At 44.3% G+C, this 16,955-nt stretch overlaps 1 protein-coding gene across 10 annotated transcripts in view; it reads right to left on the minus strand.

Annotated features, from left to right (window-relative positions):
• The window catches only part of PPP6R3 (protein phosphatase 6 regulatory subunit 3), a 126,578-nt gene that overhangs the window by 57,525 nt on the left and 52,098 nt on the right, over positions 1-16,955 (minus strand). For 3 of the 10 annotated variants that reach the window (XM_079928834.1, XM_079928833.1, XM_079928832.1), the window contains exons 1-6: positions 16,433-16,485; positions 15,642-15,869; positions 11,030-11,216; positions 7,614-7,751; positions 4,678-4,743; positions 2,394-2,506 (exon numbers count right to left, since the gene is read on the minus strand). In XM_079928834.1, coding sequence (XP_079784960.1) covers positions 2,394-2,506; positions 4,678-4,743; positions 7,614-7,751; positions 11,030-11,216; positions 15,642-15,868 — 731 coding nt within the window. In that variant the 5' untranslated portion in view covers position 15,869; positions 16,433-16,485. Of the gene's footprint in view, positions 1-2,393; positions 2,507-4,677; positions 4,744-7,613; positions 7,752-11,029; positions 11,217-15,641; positions 15,875-16,432; positions 16,496-16,955 lie in introns of those variants that run through there. The other 7 variants (XM_079928835.1, XM_079928839.1, XM_079928831.1 and 4 more) reach the window with 6 other exon arrangements.

The raw sequence follows: 16,955 nt of genomic DNA on the forward strand, positions 1-16,955 counted from the left end.
CTAACACCTCTTAGAGGCCTTTTGGTATCCCTACCCACCTTGACCATTCTCTTTAACCTTAGCTCATTTCCAATTTTTCCTGCAGTGCTAACCTACACTTCCAGTTACACATACGGTGTTTATGTGGGGGTTAGCCTGTATACCGAGTAGACTGGCTTATAACACAACACTGCTATATATTATTAGGTGATAATCAAATACATACAGATATATAACAATATATAAAATATACACAGATACTGTTAAAATTAATAAAAGCTTACTAAGCTCACAGGAGCCTTTGGTCACTGTGTACTTCCTCAATCAACAGATACTAAAGAGAACGACTATAATGTGGGAACACGTCTGATATTAAAAAGGGTTGGTTCTCATCCTCAAGAAGAGTGTGGGAAGCACTGTTATAGAGTTAAGACTCCCCGATGCTCAGTGCAGTGAAGGTTTAACTCAGTGACACCACGGAGCCCCTGACTCTTTAGGACCATGTAGTTGAAGAAATTTACTCTGACTAACATTTAATGATGTTGATTATGTACCTCTCTGCATCAAAGTACAGTTGCCTGATCCAGGTCTAAAAACACAGTCTGAAATATATTAGCTAGTGCACACAGAGGCTCCAATAGCTAGATCCCACGTTTAGTCCAAATAGAGTTGAGTGAAGAGAGGGCTGGCACAGAAGAACTCAGTGATTACTACTGACCAGCCTGACACTCGGGGTGAACCTGCACAGTCCAGGAAGGGAGCCAAGCACCACCTGTGGCCACAGAACGCTCAAAAGGTAACTAGTCTGAACTGGCCTACTCTAAGTGTAAACTACACACTGGATTTCCAAAACTTTGCACAAAGTAAAGAATGTAGACTCACTCATTAATAATTTTTTAAATGAACATATGTTGAAATATTATTTTGTACCTATTAAATAAAACATAAAAATTAATTTCACCTATTTTTTTACTTTAATATGGCTACTAGAATTTTTAAATTACATGACTTTTATTATATTTCTATTGGACAGTGCAGTCATGAACCATATGAAATTACTGTCAGTCAACATTTTTTAACTTGAGTAAGTTAATTTTTACATGGTTCAACCTATTTCTACTACAATTATCGGTATTGTATATTATAAAAGGAGTACATATGCCATAATGCCCAAGAATAACTGAAATGGGGCAGGTAAGATGACATTTTACTCAGAAGCTGATAATCTCTTGTCTTGCTACTTGAGAGAACTAGTCAATTCCTTCCGATTCTACAATGCACACTGGGAAAATACAACTTTATTTCTCAGAATACAGAGTTTAAAACACGGTATCTTGTCTCTAATTTGTTCCTTGTTTGTCTCACACTTGCCAAGTAAACAATACACACAAATGTCTTAGTTTAATAAAAGGGTCTTCCCGGCCAAAAGATGCAAACGAGTCTCAATATACAGGAGGACTAAAAAATTCCAACAAAGTCATTAAGAAGAACAACAGTAGCAGTAAACTGATGCGAGACTGCCACTCGTACATAACAACGCTAACTGTAGGCACTCTTTCCAGTTACTCATCCAAAGTGGGGAAATGCCTTATTTTTGTTTACTAAAATAACGTTCAGTTGTAGGGATGCAGGCAAACGTATGCCCATACTCTTCCTGAAAATGTATGAATCTACAAATACCAGTATGGTAGGTTGGCCATTCGCAGATTTCAAAATACTACACCACCCCCAAGCTGTCTTCCACCTGAAACACATGAGATGTCTGTTCATTAGGAATTATCTAAAAATAAGGGCAGAAGCAATATAAAGAAACAAAACATACAAGATGTATAAGCCTTCGAATCAGGTCTGCTCAGGTTACCCCAGTCAGCTGCCAAGGTACAGTGGATCCTAAGAAGAACTTCTGATTAAAAATCACTGACTGGGAATTCCCTGGTGGTCCAGTGGTCAGGACTTGGCCCTTTCACTGCTGATGGTGCGGGTTTAATCTCTGGTCGGGGAACTAAGATCCCGCAAGCCACGCGGCATGGCCAAAAAATTTAAAAAAAGAAAAAATCACTGACTAAGATGGGTCAAATTACTTCATATACTATCTTCCCCAAAGACCATGGAGGCAGTGACAGCAGTTATGATGTCCCATCCATGATAGTTTTATAGAACTTAGTTTACAATTATTGAAAAGTTCAAAGTCTACATATAAATGTCATTTATTTACATTCTTACCCTGTAAGTCTCCAATGGGCATCACGACTGGCTGAGATCAGATAAGCAGGTTTTCCTGCCTTCTCAGCCATCCACAGGTTATTTTCCAGGGACAGGATTCCCACGTAAGAAACACTTACCAAGTACTTACACTGGAAGCACATCAAATAGCATCAATGTGAAAAAGAACAAGAAGAGAGTTTCAAACATACTTTTCTAGAGTGGCAAGCAGGGGGTCTGGTTCTGTACTGTTCTGAATTTGTAACATCTGGTCTCTGCTCAGGCGAACAATTTCACAAAGTGACTGTGATGCATTTGAATGCCGCTAAAGGAAAGAAGTACAATTTTAACTATAAAACACATCAGAAGTCAAATTTATAATAAAATAAAGTTAGTGAAGAAACTGCTTAAGAAATAACACAAATTAACACTGGCCATAAGCTACAGTGAATAAAAAGCCAGGGTCCAAAGAAATAACATATGTCAAGCATGAGTATTTTACCCTTCCAGGCTTTACTTAACAATACCACAAACAAAATACACGTTACTTTGTGTAGGGAAATGTAATTAAAGTTCTGACAAGGAAAAATTTCTTTAATTAAATACTTGAAGAAAAATATAACCCCCCAAATTTATATCCTTTTAGCAGCAAAGAAAGATGAACACAATTCTTTGGCTTAAAAAAATAAACGCAGCTTTCTGGAATATACTAATGGATAAGAAATATTACTTCTTTCAGTGCGCAGTGTGCTATTCTACAGGAAAGTTCTGAAATCTCAGCACCAAACGCCTATGCTCCGTGGCATGTGGCACTGAGCATCACCTGCCCAGTGAGACCAGCAGGTTCCAGCACAGATGACAACACACACCAGGGTATCAAAATCCACTGTTTGCAATCAGGAGTCTAACATTTCCTCAATAAATATATGCAATTCATCACTTAATACAAAACGGAAGTATCAACAGGACTGTCCAAAAGACAAAATTAACTTCTCTTGCAAGTCAGTTAGAGAAGGTGCTGATGCCCCAAACGCTTTGTCCTTTGCAAAAAAAAGTTGCTGCAGAGTTGGGCTTCTCCTCTGTCAACTTCTCCTGGACCCTTCAGACAAGGACAGTACCTGTTGAGCAGGAACCTAGTGATGAGCAAGCCTCGTCTGTGGATGTGTCCTCCCTACCCCATGAATAGGGCAGGCCACGCTCCTGTCCTCACTCTCCTCGGCCTGCACCGGCCACATTTCCAGCACAAGGGAAATGTGCTCTTGGAACCATCCAACTCCCCCAGCCACAGCAGGAGGGCTCATCACCCCAACCAGGCCGAGGGCGCCGTCGAAGCTCTAGCATCCAGTACGTGCACACACTGGAGTGTCCTTCCTGAGAGTCAGCAGTAACGATACTGCAGGGAGCACATGATGTACTGTCTCAGGGGAGGGTGGGAATCAACAGCCCCTTTAATGGTTAGCTCTTCTCTTTTCTGAAGGGGGCGGTGGGATGGGGAGGCTGCTTTAGATAAACTCCAGGTACCAGAAGTTTTTTAATGGACTGCAGTAGAAGGGGCTACATCTACCTCCACAGGAAATCTGTCTTGGTGGGGAGAACACGCTCCGGCCACATGCTCCTTCCTCTGCACTGTCTCCTCTATGGCGCTCACTCTCCGATTAGTCCAAGCTAGAGGCATCCAAGGAGGCTGCCCATGCCCCATGACATACCCTGCATGTTGTTTGAAACAACTCCTTTGTAGATACTACCTTGAACCACGTGGAACTGTCATTTCCATAGGCAGAAATGGCCAAATGCTGGCAGCTCCACAAGAGTCAGTCCACTACTGAAGGCAGCAACAAGGGCAGCAGCAGAGAAGTAGGGGGACAGCCTCCTCTACAGCAGCATTCCCCCTGGTCCTGGTGACCCCACCCCGCCCCCAAGCATCCCCTCAGCATGGAGCTCAACGTGCAAACTCCAAAGTAGCTTCAATTCTACTGCCAAGTCATTCTTTAGCACCCAGGACAAAGGCCAAACCTGTCAGCACAAAAGCCCGAGCCAGGAAGTAGAACCACCAAGAGCTCATCCCTCTTAAGGATTCAATGGTGACCAGGATCCTGCTGCGCTGTCTGGAAAGCTTTAGCCAGGATGGAAAAAACAAATGCACACAGACGTGGCCACATCATTTGGACTAATGATGGGTATAAAAGAAAAACAAAGTGTGGAGGAGGTTTGTAATAAAGGCAAGCAGATGCAGCACGAAGTCTCAGCTCTAAGAAGGAGAAGGAGCTAGACCCAAGGCTCACTGTTTCACATTCCGGGAAATTTTCTGAGTATCGGCAAAATGCAGTATTTTAAAAAGCCTTTGGTGTTTAGAAACCTGTCAACTTGAAGAATGCCAGGTGATCGCTGTTACCTACCCTCTACCTTCACATCTAGTACAATTATGCTCTGTGCCCAAATAAACATGGTTCATTTTTTTTTTTTAAATCAAGTTTATAGTCACACAAGAGAACTTACATCTTCTTCTTGCGATGGATGAACTATTTCCACAAGCCTCTGGATAATTTTCTCCTCATTTAACCACTGTAAAACACATTGTAGAAGTAATCATAGCAATGAGTGGCTCTTGTTCAAGCCCCAATGAAGATAAACATACTTGGAAATATCCATCACATTTTAAGTAGAATGTTACAGGTTTTCTCTGGACTTTGAACACTACAGGAAATTAAAAGTCCCCCAAGGAAAATGCCAGTGAATATATTATTTTAACAGTAGCTACAGTACCAACTACTCCCCAAGTCACAATACCCACATCCAAAAATTCTATACATCAGTTTCTTAGTGATGTTAATTCTCAGACACTGGGTACTAAAACAGTCTGTACTTTGGACATGAAGGCGGGGGGAATGGAACTTATACATTTTCTGTAAGAGAGCATTCACTTTAAGAGAGCTTCAAAAAGGCTGAGAAAAGCAATATTTAGTAGCAAGCCTCTGGCTTAAAACACATGATGAACTTTTTACCTTCTAAAACCAAAACAACCGCAGGAAACGTGGGGGCCGGCGGGCACCACAGAAACAGAGTTTGTCTGCCCTGCCACATGCTAGCAAGCTATCACCATGATTAGGACACTCTCTTCTTCCACCATATATGAAATACTGCCATGAATGAAAATATGAAGGGGATGAGAATAAATGAAAAATCAGCCGGCGTAATATTAGTTCCACAAGGAACAGGAACACCGTAATAAACAAGGCACTCACTACCTGGAACGGGCGTGCACACACACAAAATCCCAAAGGTTAACAGAGATGGCGGCGGGGCTGGGCGTGGGGTGGGGTGAGGCTAGGAGTGGGTGGCAAGAAATCGGACACGCTTTGATAAAGGCATGTGGAGAAATTCTTAGGTTGTCTCTAGGTTCCTTAAGGAGAACATGCCAAAGGAAAGTGCAAACAAAAGCTATTAGGAGACTATACCACAAAGGCAGAGGCCCAACTTTACATTTTAAGATGTTTTAAAATGTGTACGTGAAGTACACTGTGTTTGAATCTGTTCAAACACAGATTCTGACTCAGCAGGGCAGGGGTGAGACCTGGGATTTCTAACATGCTCCCAGGTGACGTTTGGGACCAAACTTTGAGTAGCAACGACCTAAAACAGGATGCAAACACCTCTACATAGGAGGTGGGGCAGAGGGTCCTGACGGCCAAGAGAAAAAGTAGGAAACTTTGTGGTCAGTGAACGAATCAAACGCCCACCCTCACTGAGTCCACAGCTATTAACAAGCACCGACAGCCCAAGCCCACGGTGGGCCCCCCAATCAAAGTAAGACATTGAGGGGTTTCTAACTACCCTTCCCCCGAGCTACGCCTTTATTCACGACCCACCACCACACCCCTCCAGAAACGCACCTATTCCTCTGGAAGTGGGCCCTAAAATTCAACCCAGCAGTGACCAAAGGAATCCTAAGAAACCACACTGAATAATTTTCCCCAATAATAATCCAAACATAAAGGTGACCATCCCTCCTATCCTTAACTACCTTCCCTGGAATCCCCAACCTCTACTGAGAAGAGACTCCATCCACAAAAGCACACCTAAAAAGGGCCAGAGTCCCAATTTAGGGCCCTCTCCCACAGGCAACTCCCAGGCCATCCACGAGGCCCCCGCAGCTGACTTCCTCACATGACCACGGTTCTCAGTAGACCTCTGCCTGCTCCTACAGACCCAGCCCTGACCCGACCCCCAGACTCTCCCACTCACACAAACACACGCTCCGGCACGCCTGCCCACCTTGGTAGAACATGTCCTTCCCTGGGACACCACCCGACAGACCCTCCTTCTGGGCCTTCAGGTCTTTAGCTTTTTCAATAAAACTTGTTTCCAGAGTTCTAAGGTTTGAGGTTGAGTATTAAAGATGGATTGAGGGACTTCCCTGGTGGCACAGTGGTTAAGAATCCACCTGCCAATGCAGGGGACATGGGTTCGAGCTCTGGTCCGGGAAGATCCCACATGCCATGGAGCAACGAAGCCCGTGCGCCACAACTACTGAGCCTGCGCTCTAGAGCCCATGAGCCACAACTACTGAGCCCACGTGCCGCAACTAATGAAGCCCATGCACCTAGAGCCTGTGCTCCACAACAAGAGAAGTCACCGCAATGAGAAGCCCACACACCGCAACGAAGAGTAGCCCCCGCTCGTCACAACTAGAGAAAGCCCACGCGTAGCAACGAAGACCCAACACAGCCAAAAATTAATTAATTAAAAAAACAAAAAAGATGGATTGGACTGGGGAATGGTTCTGGAAGGAGGCGGTGAAAGGGACAAAAGAGAGGAAGAGACAGAAAACAAGAAGCAAAGACGAGAAGCTGTGAGAAACCTCACCTTCAAGTCACTCACACCCTCATCTGCCCACCCAAATCCCACCCAAGGCAGCTCCTCAGGATACACACATGTCCTGAAATAACCACCTCACCAAATTTTAAAATATGTGCCCTTTTGGAGGTAAACTCCTTTCTCCTTCTTATCCCATGCTCCTAGGTATCCACGAGAAGAAAGTTACTTCTGAAGCCAGATTCCCTAGAAATGCCAACACCTCTTCTTTTTGACTTTCAGAGATATCTCTGCAGTGTGACCATCTTCTCAAGAAAGAAGCCTCACAGAATTCTCAGATGAGACTTTTAGCTCCCATTCTACCTTCCTACTCCCACTGAAGAGCAGACCAGCAAAGGGAAAGAACCCCTCACAAGGAGACAGCCTATGTACCTAGGGATGTACACGTCAGGAATCCTAATCCTGAAAGATCTGAATCTCTTCCCATTTTGGAATCCACCCCCCACCCCCGTTTCCCAGACCACTTTCTACCAATCCCCTAGAATCCCGCCCAGACTGAGCAGCCCAGCAGCTCGAGCGCCACTCCCCAGCCCGTCCACAGCGGCCGTGATCCTACTCACATTCAGCACATCCTGCCTGGGCTGTGGGGGCTCAATGCAAGTCAGGAGCCTGAGCAACAAGTCCATGATGGCCGATGTTCCTATGTGCTTCATAATAAGGTCCACAAAGTCACGTTTCTTCTTTAGGAAATCCACAATCTAGAGGAGAACAGCCACAACTGAAAGACACACCACTTGGGAACTATCAACTTTAGGATGCTTTCAGTCATGACCCATCTAGCTGCCCCCTCCAAAATCCACCACCACTTTAAGTTTAGGAATAGCAAATGCTGAATTAGTAGTAAGATGTCAAATTGGAAAGCCTTCTAATCGTTACAACATTCAAAAACCTCTTGGGGAAAAAAATCTCTTAAATTACCACATGTTCCCTAATACAAACACACCATAATCTTTTATTTCTGTTCACTTTCATTATTAATTCTCAAAGAATGAGGACTAAAAATTTAACACCCTATAAAGAGCAAGCAAATACACCACTTAATAGTTTATGGACATAAAGCAAGTCGATTAGGCTTTACATGAAAACACAGAATAAACATTCAAAATCCTACCTGTACTCTAGCAAGTAAGAAAAATAAAAAATATAAAGATTTCTACATCAAAGTGGCTAATTCACGTGCCATAGAAAATCACATTTGCATTTTATGTCAGCAATTCACCTGATCAAATTAACACAAGGAGGGTGAGTGAGTGTGGAAGAGGCTGACAGTTACCCCGAGGAGTTATGAAAACAGTCATACAGTCATGACCGCCACCTGGGTCTCTCCTGCGCAGGTGGAAGAAGGCACCTGTTCTGGCCTGGACACCCTTGTGTACCTTCTGGTTCCTGTCCGTGTGCACAAATCACCTGTTCTAAAGTCCCAGAAGCAGCACAATCAGCGTGGCAGCTGCCCTGACAAAAGTCTCACCGGAGTCTCTCAGAAGCCTGTGAGGCAGGGTTGCTCAACTCAGTGTTATAGATGAGGAAACTGAGGCTCAGACCAGTGAAATATCTTGCTAGAAGCTAAAAAGTGGATGCCCTGAGATTTAAATGCCCCAAAGCCACAAGTCTGCCATTATCCCACACAACGTCTAACAGCCAGGGATGAACTAAAAACTGCCTCACACCATCATCGGGTGTAAATGCAGGATTAACCATCACATGTTGCTTCTCTAGACAATGAGGTTGAACTCTGTAACATAAACCTTCAAGAAGTTATACATAATTAATCCACTCACAACTGAGTCACATGGTAGTTTTAAAAGCACAGTGGAGAAGAGAGGCAGAAAGAGTCAAATGTGGCCAAAATACTGCATTATTTAGTGGCAAAAGCACTGACTCTGGAGCCCAAAGGCACAAGTCCCAGCCAGTGCCGTGGTGGCACAGCAGGGACAGCAAGCTGGAGGACCGCACTGCTGGGGGGCCCGCCCATCCAACACTGACGATGCTTCACGCAGCTGGACCTCCTGCTCCACGAGTTAATGAATGTCTGTACTGGTTAGGTCAGACTGAGTCTGCATTTTTTTCATTACTTGCAGTTGCATATATCCTTACTAATACATTATGTGATGGGAAACCTTTATTTACACTCAAAATTCTCAAAAGGATAGAAAGGTGCAGTGTGACCTTTCCCTGAAGCTGAAAGAGCAAGGGCTCTCGAATCCTCTCGTGGCTGAGGGCTTAAATGAGAAGCCCGACGAGCAGCAGAGCGAATGGGCCCTCCTCTCGGCATTTAATTGGCACGTGCCATGTTCCTTACACAGGTAACATGTCTGGCCTCGAAGACCAATGCAAATATGTAGAGCAGCAGAGAGCTTTAATTGTACTCTCACATATAATAAAGGTACACTGAAATCCAGGGCCCACAAATTTGGGTTTCCCCAGAACAGAGTGAGGAGAAAAGCATGATAAAGGTGTGAGCCCTGTCTCAATTGTGACTACAACCATCTGGAACTGACTAGGTACCTTAGACTGATGGGATGGCTTGCACTTTCCTAAAACAGTCGGTAGTACTGTCACTTCTCATCAAAAGACAGAAGAAGGAACGACAATCTGTATTGCAGTGATCATGATTTGGGGATTACTATCTAAGGAAAAAGAACCTCAATTCCAATACACTTAGGAAGGTAATCCTGCTCAATTAAGAACATGAAAGAACAGCCTCGTCTAAAATAAGACATGTATCCACTTTGCCTTGGCAAAGGACAGACGTACTGGGCCTAAAATAGTTCCAGTCCCTCCATGTTTGCTGACAGCAAGGACGGGTCAAGGAGCCTGTTTTCCACCACGAAGGATGCCAGGCCCAACTGGTGTGACCCCTGCACCCCTGTCATCACACCCCTGCTGGCTGCACTCTGCAGGACTGCTAGGTTGCACTCGGGCATCTGAGGCTGTTGTTGCTCCCTGGGTGCCTGTTTCCATAAGTGGATCACAGCCTCCTCGTAATAAGCAGGTCCTTTTCCACACCAGTTCCCACTAGAGCAGTGATTCTCAAATTTCAGCCTGCACCACGGTCATCTGGGAGGCTTCTTAAATCCCAAATTGCGGGCCCCACCCCCAGAGGGTCTGATTCAGTACGTCTGGAATGGGCCTCAAGATCTTGCTTTTCTAACAAGTTCTCAGGTGGTCCTCATGCTGTTGGACCAGGGACCACACTTTCGAGAACCACTACACATAGGACAAATACTTGGAAAGTAAGTTTCCCAAGTACAGTACATCTGAATTAAGAACAAAATGAAGCGTGGGGGACGGGATGTGAGAACATAGATGGACAACACCACGAAGAAGATGACCACGATGATGAAGGAAGAGGAGGAAGAGGGGGGAGAGGTTCCTGGCGTTAACAGTGAGGAATAAGCTCCTGCTAAGCCCTACCGGACAGCAACAGCAGAGCTCCATGTGTACGCACATGACAGTCAGTACCCAGATGGCTCAAGTTTTTGAGTGGAGTCAAAATAGAAACAATCACCATTTGCATAAACTAACCATCAATTGCATTTATGGGAAAGCTTTTTAAGTTTCACCTGTGATCATCCTTAGGGGAAAGAAAAAATAAGTAAACTGTTACTTTACCATAGTCACTAAGATGCCACCCACACACCAAGCGCTCAGTGTGCACCCTCCCCCCACTATCCTCACAAATGGACCCCAACATTCTCATGCTTCCAACCACTTGTCAAAAGAGGAAGCCAAAGTATACTGAAAAACTGAGATGTGAGGTACTCAGAAAAGAAGAGGTCAAATTAGAATGTATTCATTAATGAGTAAGTCAGTGTTAAGTCAGCAAGCATTTAGAATGCTTAAGGTTTAAAATATATCCTTTTACAGAACCTGGATTTAAGGCACACTCAGAACACTGAAGCAACAAAATTACTGGGGGATCATCTCAGGGGGATGATCAGCCCTAATACTTACCTTTTTGGAAAACAATATTTACCTGTTCTGGTTTTCTGCTGATAAGAATACTTAGCACCTTGCTGAAGAAACTGGCAAGTAGTGGGTTCAAGGGGGAATCGTTTAGGAGGAAGCTATACAATTTCATTAGCAAGGATTCATCTTCTCCCAGTCTATCATTCATCTGGGAGACATCAGAAGTGAGCAACTCACAAGATATATTTGGATACCTAGAAGAACAGGATACTTATATCATCATCTGTATTAACAGTTTAATTACATAAAGTAAAATGCAAATCAGAAAGGTTTCCTAAAACTCTGTGAAAAATAAACAAAGTCATCTTCTGGGAATTAGAAAATAATTTCAATCCATTCCGTTCAATTTAATCTAGAGAGATTATAGAGTGAATTTTCTTCTGTGTCTAAAAAATGGTTTCTAAACCAAGCTTGAACCCAACAAAACTAGAGCACACCTGGGACTCAGAAGGCAAGGGCGGGGCCTCCTCAGAGGAGGAGGCGCGATGGGGCAGGTCAAAGCCTGGGGCCGAAGCCCTCAGCAGCCTGCTCTGGCATGCAAAGCAGCACAGCTCATAGGACAACCGCGGGGGACGCCCATTTCCAGGAAACTGCACTGCACACAGCACCCTTAACTATTCAAGATACACTTAGGTTCCTGGACAGGCTGCCTGTATTCTCAGATGGGTTGTAACTGGAGTTAGAAAGCCGGGCTTATCAAGAGTGCAGTCCATATGACATGTTATGAGAATAAATATTCTGATATACTCAGGAGAGAACAGGACACGGCCTGAGTTACCCAGGTGGTAAAACCGTATACAGAGCTCTCCACACCAGTCTTCCAGGATCTTCTGGGATCAGCCCACCATCAGATCTCACTGCTGTGGGACACAGTCCTCTTCCACAGGCCCCACGGCCCTGGAAATACCTGTACCCCTAAAGCACGTTCGCCCCTGAGCGCAAGGGCACTCTCTGAAAAGTAGGCAGTAGATGCATTTTCTCCACTCACTTCTTTTACCACAAATGACTTCTCATCTGTTCTCAGAGCAACAGTGGAGACTCCAAGGCCCGTCCAGACTACACTCTCCCCCTCCCACCGTTCACCTCTCTGCTCTTTATCCCTCCCAGGTGAGTAGCAGGGAGTGGCAAGCTCAAATGCTGATCAGGACAGGGAGGTGACAAAACAGCTAGAAGCAGCTATATGGCTAAAGAGAGGGGTAAAGGGTGTGGTCGGAAGCCATGCAGCACCCCTGAGGCATCCAAGCAGCTGCCTGTTTGGAGACCACGGGCTTGAGAAGCAACTGGCAGCAGACCAGAAGCTGCAGCACCTAGCAGCTCTGCCATGAGGGAGGAACACTGAACCGTATGAGAATATCCCCAAAGATCACATTATCAAATCGCTGTCTTCCGGAGGCTTTGGCTCAATCAAATTAAAGCCTTCCTCACTTTATAGAACACAAGGACTCAAAGACCCCATAATACAAAGTCACCAAAGTGCCGGAGGCAGGAGCAAGCAATGGCGACAGGTGTGGCTTCTGGAGTCACACCACCTAGGCTCAGAACCTGTCTCCACCACTTACAAGCTGTATGACCTCAGGCACGTTACTTACCTTCTCTGGGCCTCAGTTTCCAAGGATGCAATATTAAGACAACAGTCCTTACCTCACGGGGGAGAATAATACATACAAAATACCGAGAAGGAGGCCTGGAATAAATAAATACTAGCTGTCTTAATTCCCCTTTTTCTTCTACTTCATAAAACTTCCCGAATGCTGCAACGGGGCTGGGGTTGCGGGGGTGGTGGCGGAGTCAGCCCAACTGCCCCAATTTGGAAGCTGCTGGCAAAGGGCCGGGAAAAGCTGGAGACGCCAGCTCCCGCCACAGCCCAGTGTGTAGGGAGTAGTCTCAGAATTCTGATGCAGAAGGTCCAGAAGAACGCGTGGGCAGCTTTTAAAATTTTCACCTGTTTCTCCACCGGCGACCTGGAGGTCTGACTGAGCTAAAGAAGCACGCATGTGGGGGCCCAGGCACAAACACAAAGCCTCAAAGTTCTGGTTCAGAACAGGCTGGGGCTACTCTCTCTCTCCCTCCCTACCTCCCTAAGATTAAACAAGCTTCTGAAACACCCCAAGACCTCCTCTACGCCACCCTTCAGCAAGGCCTCTCCAGCCCCACCCCACCCTCTGACCTCAGCTGCACAGAAGCGATAGGAAGAGAGTCCAGCCCAACCATACCCCTGACCTGCAGCCGGTCCCCTTCCTCCTCCCACTATGAAGCCACCCTACTGTCCTCTCGACCGAGGCCAGCACAGAGCATCACGAGACCTCCCGCTCCCTCCACACCAGCCCCATTTCCCCCTGCGCTGCATCACCCTCACCAGCACATACACACACCGTTATTTCTCGCATCTATGAAGAAAAACAAACACCACACCTCTCCTGGCTCCACATCTGCCTGTAGCTCCCACTTTCTCTCTCTGCTCCTTTTCCAGGGAACTACTTGAAAGAACTCTCTGCTTTGTCTCCAGTTTTTCTTCAGAAGCACTGCAGCCGGGCTTCGGTGTCCAACAACCTGGAGAACCTGCACTGAAGGGGCCCATGTGCTCCACGCTGTAAATGCCAATGGTTACCTGGCCTGTCAGCACAGCCCCTGGATCCCCTGGGCCCCCTGTCCCATCTCCCCGTCCTGAAGCCTGGCCTCCCCTGACATTGAGGGAAGCACCCCTCCGGGTTCTCCTCTTGCCTCTAAAGTCCCTCTGTGGGAACCCTGACCCGACCAACAGCATCTCAGCTTTTGGGTTTACACTAGTACTTAAGGACCTATTTTTAAAGTTCTGTTCAAATTTCTGCTAAATTATTTAAAACTGAGGTATCTGTTATTAAGATTAAAAAGTTAATGTAAAAATGACAAACCTTTAACACCTTGTGTATGATCACTGGATTAAAAGTGATGGGTTCAATCCACATGTGTAACTGATACGCAGTTACAAACTTCACAAACCACAGCAATCACCCCATCATCCGTAAACTAAAAAGCACTAGTCTAAACTTCCTTAGATGACTACAGTCAACCTTAACCCAGAGAAGCTTTCAGATTCCCTCTGAAAAATCACTCTGTGCTAATCCAGCTGTCCGAGTTATCCGGCTCTGTGTATGTTACCACAGCTGGTGGCTCTGTCCAGGCCAGAAGTGCAGCAGAGAACTGCTCTGCTCAGCTCAAGCCATGCTCCCTCGAAATGGTGCCAACCAGAAGGCTGCATGCCCAGGGAAACACACCTGCTCTCTCAACCTCAAAGGTAGCACAAAAAACGCTGGCATGGCAATACAACAGATGCCATGACTACTTTTTGGTAAAATAAGCAATTTCCACAAGGCTTGCTTACTCTTCTCCAGTTAAAGAAGTATTAGCTTCATTCAGCATGTGAGAAAACAGATCCAAGAAGGGTAAGCCTCTTGTTCAAGTTCTCAGAGCTCCTAGGAGAGGGCTACACGCATCCCGGGTGGGCCTGATACCAAGCCCACACCACGCTGCCTCCAGCCAGGATAAGCCCCACGACAAGCAGCATCCACATATGGTGGTTCACTGTGAAGGGAATTCCAAAGTAGCAAAGTATCTGTCTTTGGGGCGAAAGGAGTACACTGGTATTCCTGTCAAATTTCTGTCCTTTTCTTTTCTGAGGTACTGCTCTCTGAGTGGAGACGTGCTGCATGCTAGTTGTCAACCTTAATGGCTGGCAGAGAACATGACTTCCTTGAAGATCCAAGCCATGAGAACTTGGAAGCATTACTAAGTACTATTCCTCTGACAGCAAAACTCTCCCCACAAAGAAATGAAAGGATATCTGATAAGGGGGACAGACTGGGGGAAAAAGGGCAAAGGAGAATCTACTGTAGGCCGTAATTCTTCCTATTCCATTAAGTTTATTTAATGCTTCATCAATGACTTTTTGTTTTGTTCCTGAATTGGTTCTATTTTCAGGCAGAGAGGGGGGGACAAATATTTCAATAGAGTTGGAGATGGAAAAGTAACTAACTGAAATCCCAACACTTTAAATACATATGGAATATTCGCAGAGTTTCCAGGGGTCCGAATACGAAGTGTTATAAGCTGACGACACCAGTGGTGAAGTAGATAAATCCACTGCAGTTATCCAAGGTGTTAGCTGCTTAAATTTAGCTACAGTAATGTTGACCAAGACCCATACCCTTATTTTCAGTTAACAAAAGGTCAGAATTTATTTAATCAGCAGCGCTGTTCATTAAACAAGCTCTGGCCCAGATGTGCTGTGTAATCTTGAGTAGTCACATCATCTCTGTCTTCCTATTTGCAAAAAAGAGAAAATACTTACTTGGATTGTCTTAGTATTTTAGGAAACTTTATCACTGTTTATAATGCACCTTGCCCTTAGACAAAACCTTTTGGCCAAAATTTAGAACGTTCACTTTAAAAATCTTGTGATTTCACTGGACTTAGTTCTAGAACGGATTGTTTGCTCCACTGAGCCTGTTGCTCTTGACATGTTAACATTCTGTAACTGGTCTACGACAGCCCTGCAGAGCTGCTAGACAACAAGGACGATAATATACCCTACCCCCGCTTCACTTCAGCCCCACCCTAAAGAGAAGACTGAATTTTCTTACTTGTATCTGATCTTTTCATCCATGTCTTGAGGTGGTTCTTCAATAATGAATGAGACTAAATCTTCGAGACATTCTGCTTTTAACAGGAACTCTATAAGTTTGCGGTTCTGAGCTTTACATTCTTGTAAAACATCTTCCTCATCCATCAACTCCTTCAGTGTTACATCTTCTCTTTCTAGAAGTGTGTCTATGTGGGATGATGAGTGAAGATCAAATTTCCAAAACATGCTGCTCTAAACAAAATGCAGAGAGTATTTCAAATACAATTTCAACTTCACATATTAATTTTTCAAGTTTCCATCTAGTTTTACAGTCTAAAATGTCAACTTGGGTCACATAAGAAAAACAAGTTCCATATCGAATCTATAAAATACTTTCTAAATATGTAAAACTGGCAAGATTTTTTCCTTCTCAGAAAATATTTTTATTGATAACAAAAAATTTTGACTTGAAAATGCTGAAAGAATGATAAAACCTGGGATGATTTTAACCTGCAAAATTAACCCACCCATACTTTAAGAATTTAGTGCTGGGAAAGGAAGAAAATAAACCCTTTCTTCAGGGTGAAACATACATTCTTACACAGAACTAGTATCTTCAGTAACAAATGACAAGTATCGAGACCTAAGTACATGGTACTCTTCAGAATATTACAACATTAAATAAATAACCACCACGAACCAGAACTTTTAGCCACTGACAGCACCTTCACAGCTGAAAATGTGAAAGCCATAAAATGGCAAAACCTATGCCATTCTTAACAAAGAAACAAAAAACTGTAGCAAGATCACCTTAAAGAACGATCATTCACCTTGTCTTCAAAGTTGATCACGGAAAATTCGATCCTAGGATGTCTACAGACAAAAGAGTTCACTGTCCTTATTTTAAATACTTCAGCAAAGTCACACTGAAAAGCCATTAGTGACATTCAAATACCTTCCCACGTCCCACTGGTATCAGGTCAGTATGTGCTTATTTTGGTCTATAAGCCGAATTTCTGCTAATCTAATGGTCTCTCCACTTGAAGTCAGAAAACTGGACACAGTTTACAATTTAGCCTTAAGTCTTCAAAAAAAAAAAAATAGGTCTCATTTAAAGTAGCATGTCTTTTCATTTTTTTGTAATCCCACACATAAAGGCAAAGTATAATGAAAAGTACTAATAAACCACAAAAGCAAATCTCATATCAAGCCCTTACTACTGGCTAGTTATAAACAAGATATACACTCATATTCATCAACTGAAAACTATAAACATCTACAAACCAAAGTCATACTTCTAAAATATGGATCAAGATATAATCACATTATCTAC

The sequence above is a fragment of the Stenella coeruleoalba genome (genome assembly GCF_951394435.1).
Source record: "Stenella coeruleoalba genome assembly, chromosome: 8".
NCBI classification, from domain to species: Eukaryota; Metazoa; Chordata; class Mammalia; order Artiodactyla; family Delphinidae; genus Stenella; species Stenella coeruleoalba.